Source organism: Rhopalosiphum padi, chromosome 2, assembly GCF_020882245.1.
Source record: "Rhopalosiphum padi isolate XX-2018 chromosome 2, ASM2088224v1, whole genome shotgun sequence".
Classification (NCBI taxonomy): domain Eukaryota; kingdom Metazoa; phylum Arthropoda; class Insecta; order Hemiptera; family Aphididae; genus Rhopalosiphum; species Rhopalosiphum padi.
In genome coordinates this window covers 72,151,145-72,165,209 of record NC_083598.1, presented here as the reverse complement: position 1 = coordinate 72,165,209, position 14,065 = coordinate 72,151,145, and the positions used below count along the sequence as shown (strand labels likewise).

The 14,065-nt window shown below is 29.1% G+C and overlaps 3 protein-coding genes across 5 annotated transcripts in view; 1 reads left to right on the top strand and 2 right to left on the bottom strand.

Annotated features, from left to right (window-relative positions):
• LOC132919454 (cytosolic carboxypeptidase 1-like) overlaps positions 1–7,530 on the top strand; it is a 43,354-nt gene extending 35,824 nt beyond the window's left edge. For all 3 annotated transcript variants that reach the window (XM_060981085.1, XM_060981084.1, XM_060981086.1), the window contains 5 exons: positions 3,853–3,940; positions 4,987–5,151; positions 5,925–6,101; positions 6,651–6,784; positions 7,027–7,530. In XM_060981085.1, the coding sequence (XP_060837068.1) occupies positions 3,853–3,940; positions 4,987–5,151; positions 5,925–6,101; positions 6,651–6,784; positions 7,027–7,081 (619 nt within the window). In that variant the 3' untranslated portion in view covers positions 7,082–7,530. The remainder of the gene's footprint in view (positions 1–3,852; positions 3,941–4,986; positions 5,152–5,924; positions 6,102–6,650; positions 6,785–7,026) is intronic.
• A 2,665-nt stretch (positions 7,531–10,195) lies between these two features.
• Positions 10,196–11,081, bottom strand: LOC132922374 (uncharacterized). The gene has a single exon (XM_060985861.1). The coding sequence runs from the start codon at positions 11,079–11,081 to the stop codon at positions 10,338–10,340; it is 744 nt and encodes a 247-aa protein (XP_060841844.1). The 3' UTR covers positions 10,196–10,337.
• Positions 11,082–12,213: 1,132 nt separating this feature from the next.
• Positions 12,214–12,846, bottom strand: LOC132922375 (uncharacterized). Its single transcript, XM_060985862.1, has one exon. It carries the CDS (start codon positions 12,844–12,846, stop codon positions 12,214–12,216), a length of 633 nt encoding a protein of 210 aa, XP_060841845.1.
• Between the last annotated feature and the right edge of the window lie 1,219 nt (positions 12,847–14,065).

The window sequence follows — 14,065 nt, the reverse complement described above, 5'->3', positions numbered from 1 at the left end:
CTTATAAAAAAAAATAACGCACATGACTCCGGAATGGAAATATAATTATTATAAATTATTACATTAATAATACAAACGCGCCTCGTAGCGTCACCGCCGGGTTGTAGCGCGCGAGTTATTACACTCCGCGGAGCATTCGATGAATGAGCAATTAGTCGGACACGGGCGGGCGGTTGACGGCTGTGTCTTTCAGCGTCCCACAGCAGACGGCGGTCGCGAAATTCTGTTCACCGGAAACAGCCCGGTTTCGAGTGCCGAAAGGGGGAGTTGGGTTCGCATTGTTTTTATAAAAATATATTTTGCACCTCCCCAGCCATATCGTATTTATAGTGGCTGTTTTGAGAAACACTGGACCAACGACTACGACGTCCGGCGTTTGTGTGTGCACACGTGTGTGTGTGTTTAAGGATATGAATGATTACCGGAAACGCACTCCGTCTCCTTGGTCGCGTACAAGCCTATTGTAGCAGACTGTTTAAAATGCGCTTACAATTTTATTCGTCGAGAACAATGGAAATGCGTCGGCGTAGGTGTACACATTTATATGTTATATGTGGTATACTATCTTTCCTTTGGAAATGAAACAATTACAATAATAATATGTGTCTAACAGTTCACACTCAAACGAAAAAATATATGATGTGTAATCCCAACTCAATAACAAACAAGATGTTAATTGTATAATAATATGTATGTATGTATGCATAACCGTACTACACGAATTTAATGAATATAATTAATTCAAAATTATCTGTATAGTACATTACAGAACATAATAACTCATTAATTATTAAAAATGTTTAACTTGACAAATGAACAATATTATTATTGGATATAGAATAGTTATTTAATATACTCGCAATATAATATAATACAAATTATGTAACTACTTTGTACCTACATCGTGATCAGTGCTCCCTAGAAGACTTTTGACTAGACACAGTCAATTAGGTACTTCTTATATATTTACAACTAAGAGTATACTCTCGACAACGAAGATTCATTTACACCAAGTTGTCAACAGCTATAATAGTACGACTAATCGATTTGTGATTGTAGATTTATTAATTTCTCACAACAACCTGATTTTCGGTTTAACGAAGAAACATGACAATATTACCGATATCACTAAATAACGATCCATGGACGTCGACTAAGGTCTAAGATATCTTCTGTTTTCTACAACATGAAGTTATAAGATCAATGTACTTATATTATACGTGTAAATAATATGTACAATAATATTATACATGTTGTATACGTACGTATATTATATCGTTAACCGTACCGATGCAAAATAAATGCATTTGAATTTTAAATATGTACCCACATAATATATACTTAAATAATATATAAGCGGAAAACAATCATCAGCCCGACGTATTTGTCCACGTACGAGTGCGTCTTATAAATATTTTGTTTAATGATATTCTGCTATCTATATAATCATCGTTGTTATTATTTCAGAATAAAGCGACTGCAACGGTAACAGCGTTTCTTCGTTATTTTGATTGTTATTCGCTGTGTGTGAAAAATGTGCAGTAATTTTTTTGTTATTATTATGACGTCAGATCGGCTATTTAAAATTAGCATTATTACTCGAGGAGAACCACGCGATATATTATGGGAGTTCAAGGCACTTTGACTGCGCACCTGCGATTCCCGAGGGCCGGCCATTGGTTTATAATAAATCATACGCATACATTATACGTATAGACGTATTCACCGGGTCTATCGTGTGATTATAGTAACGATATTAAAAACAAAAATACCCTTCGATAATGATTGTGCATTCAGAGCTTTCCGTGCCCGTAACAAATCGATGACGGTAATAATAACAACACCACCGCGGTGAGCCATGAGTCATGATAACTCGAGAAACCCCCCCGGGAGGTCGTTAAGATTTCCCCGCACCGATCGACACGGACATAATTTAATATTCCAGACCACGGGCACCGCCACATTATTGGCCCTTGGTCAACGGACAGATCATTATATTATTCTGTATATGAAATAATACACGCCGCAATAACGACCTGTGAGCGATGACGAGTGATGTATATAATACCCGCTACCTATACAACAATAACGTATTATAACGTTTATACCGGCGCGAGAAAAATGATAAAATAATAATAATATAATACTTCCAATATTTCCATCGTGTAATTAAATATCTACTAGCCCGAGGACAAAGCTACGACCCGGTCGTTTTCTTCCGATGATTTCGATCGTTAACGCGTTTGCAGCCGGTTTGTACCCGCGATGGTATTAATAACGCGTGATGCGTCGTCCTCTAAACAGCGTTATTGTTTGGGCGCGTATGATCCAACACCTCGTATGGGTATATAATAATAATATTATGTCCGATCGACCAGTAATTCGCAAACCATTATAATATTGTAATGCGTTGTATGTGCCGCGCGGTCCGTGCTATGTATAGCATGTTGTGCCATTATCATCCGCAAACGAATCTTATAAACCGCACGTACAACCGGCATTGAATTACGTCCGAGATCTCAGAGCGTCGTCACTCGTCTATATATAGTCTATAATACGGACGACCGTATAATATAGATGGGTACCTACAAATTAATGTATGTAAACACCCAGCGGCCGTTTGGCGCGCGCGAACAACGTGCAACGGTTAAAAAAAAAAAAAAATAATAAAATAAAAATAACAACGCCGTCGTGGCGGCGAGAATATTACATAAAATTCCCACGGTCGTATTGGAGATTCTTCGACGCGTTAACATTCTATTATATCCGAACACGTTGGACTTTTCTAGAAGTGCGGTGATGTTATTATTAAAATTCCCGCATTGTTTTCCATCTCGTTTTAAATGTTACTGTGCGACTTGTGCATGTGTATGTGTTCACATATTGTATATAGAATCGAATTAGACGTCATTAACGTAAATCCTCTAATAAAAAAATGTTCAGTGAACGGATTTATGTGCAGTCTCCGTTTATTCGCAATAAATGTGTTGTCCGTGCTAATTGAACACTCGCATTACAGTAACATAAAAAAAAAAATATGTAAAAAAAAAATCTACGACCGTTCATTGATTAAAAAAAAGTCTTCGAGTAAAAAACTTTATATGCGCTCGTCTGCAAATATTATAGGTTATATCACAGTCTATACAGTACACGCAGGTACTCATGAATTCGTGATGTTTTTGTGAATAATAATGGACGTTTTAGTTGGCGCCACTTATATGGCTTATTCGTACAAACCTTTTCGCCACGTAAAGCCTAAACATATATAATGAAATTCGCGAACTGAAAGATCTGGCTGGTATTATTAAACCTCTGTAGGGAAGCTGTATTTATGTTATAGTATATAGTCGTAGGTACTACGCTATTATATTTCGAATCCATTTTCGATAGGGATCACGAATATCAGTGCCTACATAATAATATGTTACTATATACATATTTGAATTAACAATGAGACACGCAATAATGTATATTGTGGTAAAAGATATTCTGACTGGACACCATTGTGCATTATTGAATTCATTGGAACACATTATAGACGAAGCATTCTGACTTAATATAACATGTCATTCAATATTATATTATATTTTATTATCGTTTTAACGCGCGTTCCGAAATTTAACAATACCACCCAATTTTTAATCCACTAGTTTGCGATTTTCAAATCTTTGAAGGCTTCCCGTAGCGAAAAGGTTCGTCTGTATAGTGGCGCCAAAATGACGCGAATCCCTTAATGCGATTGTATCGATAAATCGTTGGCGCCATTTATATGAAAATACATAAAAACATACAATAGTGTTTTTCAAAATAAAATGAGATTAAAATATAGATATTTTGTATTATCTGTTTTAGCCACCGGTGCGGTTTAACTAACGAAGACTTGAACAGAAAATGGAGTTCACCTGACCCAAAACTGCATCCAGAAATATTTCATGCTCGGGTAAATAAAAGCAATATAGCATAAAAATATCAATTCAATTCAATTCAATTTTAATCTTTAATCTGTCGACTGTCAAAAGTATAGTACACATACAGCTTACACAAAAACTGATAGCAATTTATTATTAACAATAGAATTATCTAAGATACAATCGATTTCCAATAAAGTCTTATAAACACATAGTGTTTAGAAGTTATAATAATGGAATGACGAAAAAGAATCAATTAATCTTTTTTTAAATTCTTTATTTATGTTATAATGCTTGCATTAAAAAAATAATAATTTTATAACATATAAGTATATAACAATGAATTATTATATCATTATTGGTAAATGTTACAGTTTATAATTCGCATTAAACTTTTTTTCTTATTACATTATTATATTTAATTATTAAATGATTATTGAATAATAATTCAACTAATAATAATAAGAATGCGATTTAATACAGCATAATTGTAACATTAAAAAAAAATTTCATGTAACTTTATAAAATGTTATTATACTGTTATATTCATACAATGGACAGATTAAAACATTTAAAACTTAAATAATATTATTGAATTTAACCGTTTAGTGTAAATCAGAAAATATATTAGGTATATATAAATATTTATAATAATTTATGCCTTTTTCATTTAAAAATAAGTAACCTTTCAGTTCTTTTTGTTATTATTTATGTACTTTGTTAATAATATCTATATACTTTACTCTTATTAATAGGTTACTTACTACCTATCGGCTATCAAATAAAACTTAGTAAAATATTAATTTTAATAATATTTACAGTTACCTACACTTCAACTGAATTATTACAATAAAAGATTCTAATCTTTTAATTCAATGTTAAAAATAATTTACGTATGTAATAAAAATAAATTAACGCTATTTTAAAACCTTATCTGATATTATCTAATTCTTAACCTCTCAACTAGTTTAATAATTATATAATACATTTATATACAATATAATATATAATTTAAGAACAAAATTAATTTTATAGTTGAATTATTTTCATAAATTAACTAATATTTTTAATGTTATAGGGGATTTTGGAATACATGGCACACGTGATTAAAAAGGTTCCTTATGTGTATTGTGATTTCCATGGTCATTCAAACACTAAAAATTGTTTTTTTTATGGATGCTCGGCAAAAAAAAGTTGGTCAAGAATGGACTTGTCTAAGTATGAAAATGAAACGGATTTCATGGTCAGTTGTTATAATAATAAACTAATTCAATCGTACATAGTTTATTGTATTTAAAAAATAATATTCCCTGTATTCAGAAACAAATTAATTTGATATAAAAGTTAGCCATTGCTGGGACAAGTTTAATTTAAATTAAAAACTATAATATAATTGTTGTATAGGTACGAAAAACTATTTTTAACGCATCAAAATATAACTCATAATATTTTGTTAAAAATGAGTGCAAGTTTAAATTTTTCCGGTAATTTTCCGTGAAGAATCTATGTTTAATTTCCTATCTACGGAGATACACAATATGTAATATAAATTTCTTAATATATCATGAAACCATTTTAAAAACTAATAACCACTCTTATTTTAATAAATATCTAAAAAATATTCACTACATTTTATTGTAATAATTATTTATAAAATTACGAAAAATACTTAGAACAATATTTTAAAGTTTAAATGATTATATAAACAATACATTCATAATATTAAAAATAATTTTAATTTTAAAATCAATTTTACAATTCATATTATCGAAATTATTTGTAATGAATTATTCCATTCAATAAGATAAAATGTTTCGATGTAAATAGTGTTGTGCATGATAATATAGCATATTTAATTTAATTAAAATAAAACTAACAACTGTGAATATAAATTAATTTTATATAATAATAAATTTAAAATATTATGAATAACATTTAAATACTGTTTGCTTAAATAGTATTTTATAAAATTGTGTGTAGACAATTTACCATACACACTTAATGTGTATTTTTTAGGTGTTGCCAATAGTGATGCAAAACTGTTGTCCGTCGTTCTCGTTAACTCAGTGTAGTTATAAAGTAGAAAGAAATCGTGAAACCACTGCAAGAATAACAGTTTGGAGAAGCTACGGCGTAAAAAGAAGTTATACTTTGGAGACAAGTTATTGTGGTTGTGACGAAGGACAATACAAAGTAATATATTGTATTTTCGATTGTATACTGAATACGTTGTAATTATATTAAATTTGTTGTTATTATTAGGTTGTTATAAGTAAAGTCTAGATTTCAATGCAAAAAGCATTATTTTATTTGGATATACTAGGTCTAGGATAATGCATTCCAAGTACATAATTCGTTTTATGTAACAAATACTTCAAAAGTTAGGTTAGGTCGTTATTTTGTTTTTGTATTATTGTAAGTTAAGTAGGATACCAAGAAATACTAAAAGTTTAAACCATGGTTTCACTCTACACTAGCTCCTATTGAAACAAATTGGGTTATTTTTTAAGGTCATTATTGTAATGGAAAAGCATAGTTTAGGGCATTGTTGGTTATTTTTTAAGCATTTTTTATTCATTTTTATGGTACTTAAATCCAGGTCTTAATCATAACTTATGACGATATCAGATAATATATCATTAGTTATGGTTTGTAATTAATAAGTAATAACACTAATAACAGTAATAACTAATAAGCAATAATAAACAGTAACTTATAATAAAATATTATAATTATTTTCAGGGTTTTCATTTTGGGATTAAGCAACTCAAAGAGATTGGATCAACTTTCTGCATGTCCCTTTCTTCATTAGAAGAAGAAACAAAAAAGAGAGCGAATTTACCTGCCAGCAATCGATTATCCACAATAACACCAAGGTATGTTGAAATGATTTTTAAATAATGGTAGTATAATAGTATAATTCAGTATAGGAAAAATAAAAATATTCAATTTATTTATTTTTATACAGTTTGTCTATAAATAAAATGTATTTATTTTATAATGTGAATTCAATTAGGGTTTTTTTAAAAATTATAATTTTTTTTTTTTTTTTGGTAAAATGATAAACTTTTTTGGTGTATATAACACACTGATCTAATAAATTAAATTTTTTATATAGTTCCAGTTCAAAATCTATGGATTTTGTAGATGAAGAACAGTCAGACTCAGATTGAAAACTGCCCTTAAGAAAGTAATCGACTTTTAATTCTTAACAAATTAAATAAATCCTATTTTAATTTTAATTTAATTTGTTTATGTTTATTGTACAACTATTGTTTAAGTTTTTTCAAAAGAAAAAAACAATGACTTTGTTACGCTCCTTATTTTTTTTACTATTTATAACATTCATTCACTATTGTATAAGAGCCAATCTATACGCGGCCAAACACGGCGCTAAATCGCTTAAAATATTTATTATGTACTGATTTATTAACAAATAATTATTTTCTTAAGAATTGTGTTTTTTCCATAAGTTTTCCATAATCATATTTAAAAAAATATTCGCTATAAGTTTAGAAATTGTAAGGATAATTTAATCTAAATACACTGTAAAAACGGTTTATTTTAATAATTATAAATTTATAACACAATAATGTCAAATAAAAACTTATTATAACACTAATGTTTTATTTAAATCAATCGGTGAGTATATAGATGATTATTTTCTTTTGAACATATTATTACAATTTTTTTCCAATGTTGGTTTATAATTGTTTTGGAAATTATTAAAATAGTGTCATTTTTATCATTTTTATTTTTTTCGTTTTTTTAATTATTTCTTTTTCCCTCTTTATATATGTATAATATATATATATATATATATTTACGTATACAACATACTATACATTTTTTACAAACAAATTTTAATGGTAAAATGTTATAAAAATAATATACTCGGTATAATACACATAAAATATTATAATATAGTATATTTATAAAATAATTTATACACTAGTACTGAACATTAATAACTGAATATTAAAGTTAAGTTATTAAATACTGCATTGTAACCATTTTAACTATACTAAATTACTATTAAATATTAATTACGTATTATCATAACTAAAATGTATGTATAGTTTGTCGTTTGTCTTGATTACACATAAAGTTTACTTTATTTTAAATCTAAGTACGTCAATTGTCATTGCATCTTAATTGTACTTAACCTGTTAACCTAATCTTTAAAACGCTGTTACTGAAATATTTACTTAATTAGTACAACAAGTGTTGTTAGTTTTTAATATATTTTGTACCTATATGTACCTACCTACATATCATCCTATGTCCAATGCTACAAAACCAACCTTGAGTTTAATAAGTACCAGTGGCTATTTTTTCTGATTTTCTGTAGTGCACATTTTACAAAAAAATGTATTTCTTAGTTTCTTACGTGCAACGTATGGTTGCAGATAATCATAGTACTATAAAGGTGGTGTACATTTTTATTTTTTATAGTACAAGTAGTATGTATTTGTATGTTCTGAGCACTTTTGGGCAGGGAGATTTTAAAAGTTTAAGGGGGACTTTCCCCCTCAAGCCATTTTTTTTTTCCCTGTAACACGAAAAACACTGTTTTTTCAAAAACCATAATGTATGTTCTGAGCACTTTTGGGCAGGGAGATTTTAAAAGTTTAAGGGGGACTATCCGCCTCAAGCCATTTTTTTTTTCCCTGTAACACGAAAAACACTGTTTTTTCAAAAACCATAATGTATGTTCTGAGCACTTTTGGGCAGGGAGATTTTAAAAAATCAAGCGGGACTATCCGCCTCAAGCCATTTTTTTTTTCCCTGTAACACGAAAAAACACTGTTTTTTCAAAAACCATAATGTATGTTCTGAGCACTTTTAGGCAGGGAGATTTTAAAAAATCAAGCGGGACTATCCGCCTCAAGCCATTTTTTTTTCCCTGTAACACGAAAAAACACATCTAGAATTGATTTTTACACACTTTTTTTTAAAAAATAATTGTTTTTTTTATTGAATAAGAACACTGTTTGATTAAAATAAAAAAAATAATTTAATAATATGTTTTTTCATCAAATATTATACATCCTTAATTCTAAATTATTTATACTAGTTTTCTTACTTCTCTAGTGAAAGGTACATATTCTACAATACGATCATGAATTAATAAACAATAAGCAGTTACACCTGTAAGAGGTTCTGATGATTCAATTTCTAGTTGAACATCTACTGATGAAGCTGTTGCTGAATCATTCTGTTTCGAAGTATCGATAACTACAATTGGAGCGTTTGTTAGAAAAGTAGAAGGACTTAATATTGGGTTCCGAATATTTTTTTCGTAGTATGATTCTTGAAATGATGTATACATATCATATAATAAGGTAAAATTATTTTTAGAAAAATCTAAATTTAAGTTATCATACGGATAAGCTATTGAGTTTAATAAAACTTTTACATTTGTTAGATTACAATGATCAAATACACTACAATCTTTTTCTATTGAATTTTTACGCCCCTTTTGTAACCCAATTATTATGAAACGAGGTTTTTCTAATTTCGAAGCAGTTTTCAGGTTCCATACAACTTTTTTAGTGGTCCCGAGTTCAGGATATTCAAAGGTTTCAAAAGATCTGAACGGGATAAACAAACTTTTTTCTTTTTCTATAAGTTTTAATAATTTCAACCTTTCTTCATCATCAACAGTGATATGTGGTACCTTCCAAACAATTTTATTCAAAACAACTTTTCCAGAAGTAGCACTTCCACTAGTTTTTACGTTTAGCACATTTAAATCACTATGACTTCGAGTTAATATTAGTTCTAATCTAGAATTAACTAATATTTTTTTAAAGTCTTCAAATATACCTAACCAATATTTCAGCGGAATGCAGGCACTAAATTCACCATTAACATTTACAGGGTTTGTATTATTTTTAAAAATCCAACCCGCATTTTCATAACAATTAAAGTTATCTGGCGTACCTGATAGATAACCTTTCAATGAGCTTGTAATACCAAGTGCACGTGTGCTATCTACTTCTATCCCATTGATTTCAAGTCGTATTTGTTCAAAAAGATAGGAAAAACCATTATTAGAAAGTTTTACTTTTGTAGCATCTGATATTGAACCTTCTATAAATATAAAACTTTCATGCAGATACGGATAAACATCTGTTTGCTGGATTGATATACGTATTTCATCATTATTATTAAATGAAGTTGTATACGGTGTATATGAATGATATTCAATTTTCGTAATTTTAGAATCCGTTTCGAACCGTGAACTTATATCCAAAATATCACTTTCAGGCATTATGATTTAGTTTATAACCAAGAGCCTTTAAAATTTTTTTATTTTTCACCGTTAATTTTTTTACTTTAGTCGGTGTTATCGGTAACACTTTAGTTGTGTGACTAGCTCGATTAACGTGAAGTAATGGGTTTATATTGAATTTTAATCCCATCTTAAGAACCGTAACGTTTAATATGTAACACAACTGTTAATGTCTCACCAAAATTTTCGATTTGATTAAAATCCTGATCAACTAATTGTACAGTTATTGAATCAATATTTATTTTATTTAATTTATAATATATTAAATTTGGCGGTGATTGAACAACTTTTGTCCCAGTCTTTTCACTCGGAAAAAACTCGTAAATCGTATGACTTTGAAGGTGATTGTTGAATGATCCTTGAGCTATATTACACATCACTTTTATAGAATTAATTGTGTTTAAATTTACAGCTTTTTCCGATCGATGAGTTACATACTCCGGAGGATAGTCTCGTTTTTCAAATCCTAATATGGGTGCTATCCCATTAATCATATTAAACATAATTATACCATTACATTGTATGTATGATCTAAAATCATTATGGTCAACTGAAATATCGAATGTTATTTTTGTACCATTTTCTTCATTGTAAGAATTTATTTGCTTCTTAATTTGACGGTTAATATCTACAATTTCGTAACATCCCGTTTTTAATGCAATATAACATATATTTTCATTATTATTATTATTATACTCGTCTATTACTTGTATTGCAAATTTGTTATTAGAAGAATTTATGTTTGGAAACGAATTGAACGTTTGTAAACATAACAAAGCTATTTCAGAGTCTTCGTACACGTTTAGAGACGGGAAATAATTTGAAGATAGTGTGGTTTCATTCCCAGTTAAACTTAATGTGATTGATTCATACATATTTATTTCTAGAAAAACTTTAAATTTAAATTAGTTTTAAGATCCATGACGTTTAATATGTAGAACAACTGTTAATGTCTCCTTGAAATTATCAATCGGTTTATTGTTCTGATCAACTAATTGAATAGTTATTGAATCGATATTTATTTTGTTAAGTTTATAATATATAAGGTTTAGTGGTGATTGAGTCACTTTTGTTCCTGTTCTACCGGTCGGAAAAAACTCATAAATTGAATGACTTTGAAGATGATTGTTGAATGAACCTTGTGAAACATTACACAATACTTTTATACAATTAATTGTGTTCAAATTTACAGCTTTTTCTGATCGGTGAAGATCATCGCGTGAAAAATATTTTTTTTTTTCAAACCCTAATACAGAGCCTATACTGTTTGGAATATCAAAATATAGCCTTCCATCACATCTTATATGTGTTCTAAAATCTATATGATCCATAATCATACTGAATGATAAATATGTTCTCTTTAGTTTATTAAAGGTTAATAACTCTTTACCAATTTTATTGTTAATATCATCAATGTCATAATAACCTTCTTCAAATTCATATACAAATTTCGCATTTTCAATAAATCTATTATCTGTGTCTCCGATAACTTCTATTTCCAATCTGTTATTAGTTGAATTTATGTTCGGAAATGAATTAAACGTTTGTAAACATATCAAAGCTATTTCCGAGTCCTCGTTGACGTTTAGAGATGGAAAATAATTTGCAGATAATGTAGTATCATTACCTGTCAAACTTAATGTGATTGATTCATACATTGTAAAAAATCAAGACATAAATGTCCGCAATTAAATGTGTTATAATCTTGATAATTTGAATAGTTATATATAATTTTGTTTCCCTTAAAGTATTTTTGTAATTCAATTGGTGGAGGTAAATCACCGAAGCTATCAAAATAAATAACTTTATCTTTATTTTTATAAAACGCTACCCAATGACTTCCATCACCTGAAGATACGTCTAAGTTTAATATACCACATTCAATCTGATGAGGTTTTTTAGGCAAGTCATCTCGTGAAAAGACGCCACGGAAATGATTGATATTAAACTTTGTAACATATTTTATAATATCTCTAGATGTAAGTGGTCTGTTAGGTAACGTTTTCATCAGTTTTTTTTTCTTGATCCTTTATTTTTTAATCCGTTACCTTTTTTTCTTTTTGAATTTTGGATTGCATTATATACACTAGCACTTCCAGACATTAAACTACCAAGTGCTGATAATCCTGCGAAAATAGGTATTAAGGGAATTGCACCACCTGTCTGACCCGGTGCTAGAATCATTCTTTTACCTCTATAATTTTTCTTAACCTTTTTTTTTTTTATCGCAGCTCGTGTCCCATTTTTTATTTTATTAACACGTCCCCGTTTACCTTTACAGCCCATACCTATTTTTCTTTTAGCTTTCATTGTGTTAGCTACTGCGTACGCTACAATTTTCTCTTTTCTAGGTGTATCTTTTGCTTTAAATCTTTCCCAAGCACGGAGTTCTAACACCTTATCAGCGTTATGTCTATCTTCTAAATTTTTGCTAGTTTCATACACAATATCGTGATCACGACATGCAGTATCCAATGGGTTTATTCCTTTATCGCCACGATCTAACCTCTTTTTTAATTTCGTACCAGGTCCACAATACTGATATTTTGGAACATGGGCTTCAAACGGGAGACTATTTATAAGGAAATTTACGAAACCTTTGCCAGTCTTATCTGATTCCCACTTACGTGTTGAACGCATTATCTATAACTGATTATAATTTGAAAATTCTAGAGTATTTATAAGAAAATGGATTTGATTGTACAGAAAGATAAATTAGATATTTTAAATGTAGATGCTCAAATAATAAAGAAACCATCAAGACACGGACCATTATTACCTGATACTATACGTGCTATTATAGTTGGTCCTAGTGGTTCAGGTAAAACAAATATAATGTATAACCTAATCACGCATGAAAACGGATTAAGATTTGAGAATATCTATTTATACTCTAAAACTTCTAATCAAGAAAAATATGTTTTACTAAAAAAAATAATAGATGATATAAAAGGTGCCAATTTTTTCATTTTTTCAAGTGCTGATAAAGTTATAAAACCAAACTTAACTAAGAAAAATTCTATCATAATTTTTGATGACGTGATTTGTGATCCACAATCTGTAATTAGAGAATTCTTCTCAATGTGTAGACATTCAGGTGCTAGTTCTGTATTTTATTTAGCACAAACATATTCTAAAATACCAAAACAGTTAGTAAGAGATAACTCAAACTTTTTAATAATACTTAAACAAGATGATACGAATTTACGCCATATATTCAATGACCATTCATCAGCAGATATGGATTTCTCTGAATTTCGGAAAATTTCTCATCTATGTTGGAATCATAATGATTATGGATTTATGGTTATCGATAAAACACGTGAAATGAATGAAGGTAGATATAGATGTGGTTTCCATTCTTTCATTAAAATAAAATAATAATATAAATACAGTTGTAATAGTATTAAAATCTGCATAGTATTATCTAAAGTCGGATGAAGCAGTTATATCAAGTTTATTATTTGCAATGAATAAAGACAAAGTTTTGTTAGAAAATTTGGTAACATCAAAAAAAAATATCAAACGTAAAATAATGGATATGAAGCGTGGTATTATAGATTCTGATAACTATTTTCGTGATACATTTAAACCTTTACTGGAACCATTGAGTACACTGTCAGAAAAAAACACTTCACATATTTCCGACACTATCAAAAAAGAAGAAACCGTGTACGCTAGTGATGAAGATAGCGATAGTGTACTGAATTCATCGTTTGACAATTTTTTAATTTCAAATCCTAAATCACAACGTTATGATAAATCTTATGGTATGCATTACGATGCGGTTAATAATCAACTTAAAATATCAAATATGCCTGTTACTTTCGAACACGGTAAATTACACTTGCTCGATAAT

What these genes read in the sequence shown, in the direction of transcription:
- LOC132922375 (XM_060985862.1), bottom strand. Translation starts at nt 12,846, where the DNA reads ATGCGTTCAACACGTAAGTGGGAATCAGATAAGACTGGCAAAGGTTTC.
- LOC132922374 (XM_060985861.1), bottom strand. Translation starts at nt 11,081, where the DNA reads ATGTATGAATCAATCACATTAAGTTTAACTGGGAATGAAACCACACTA.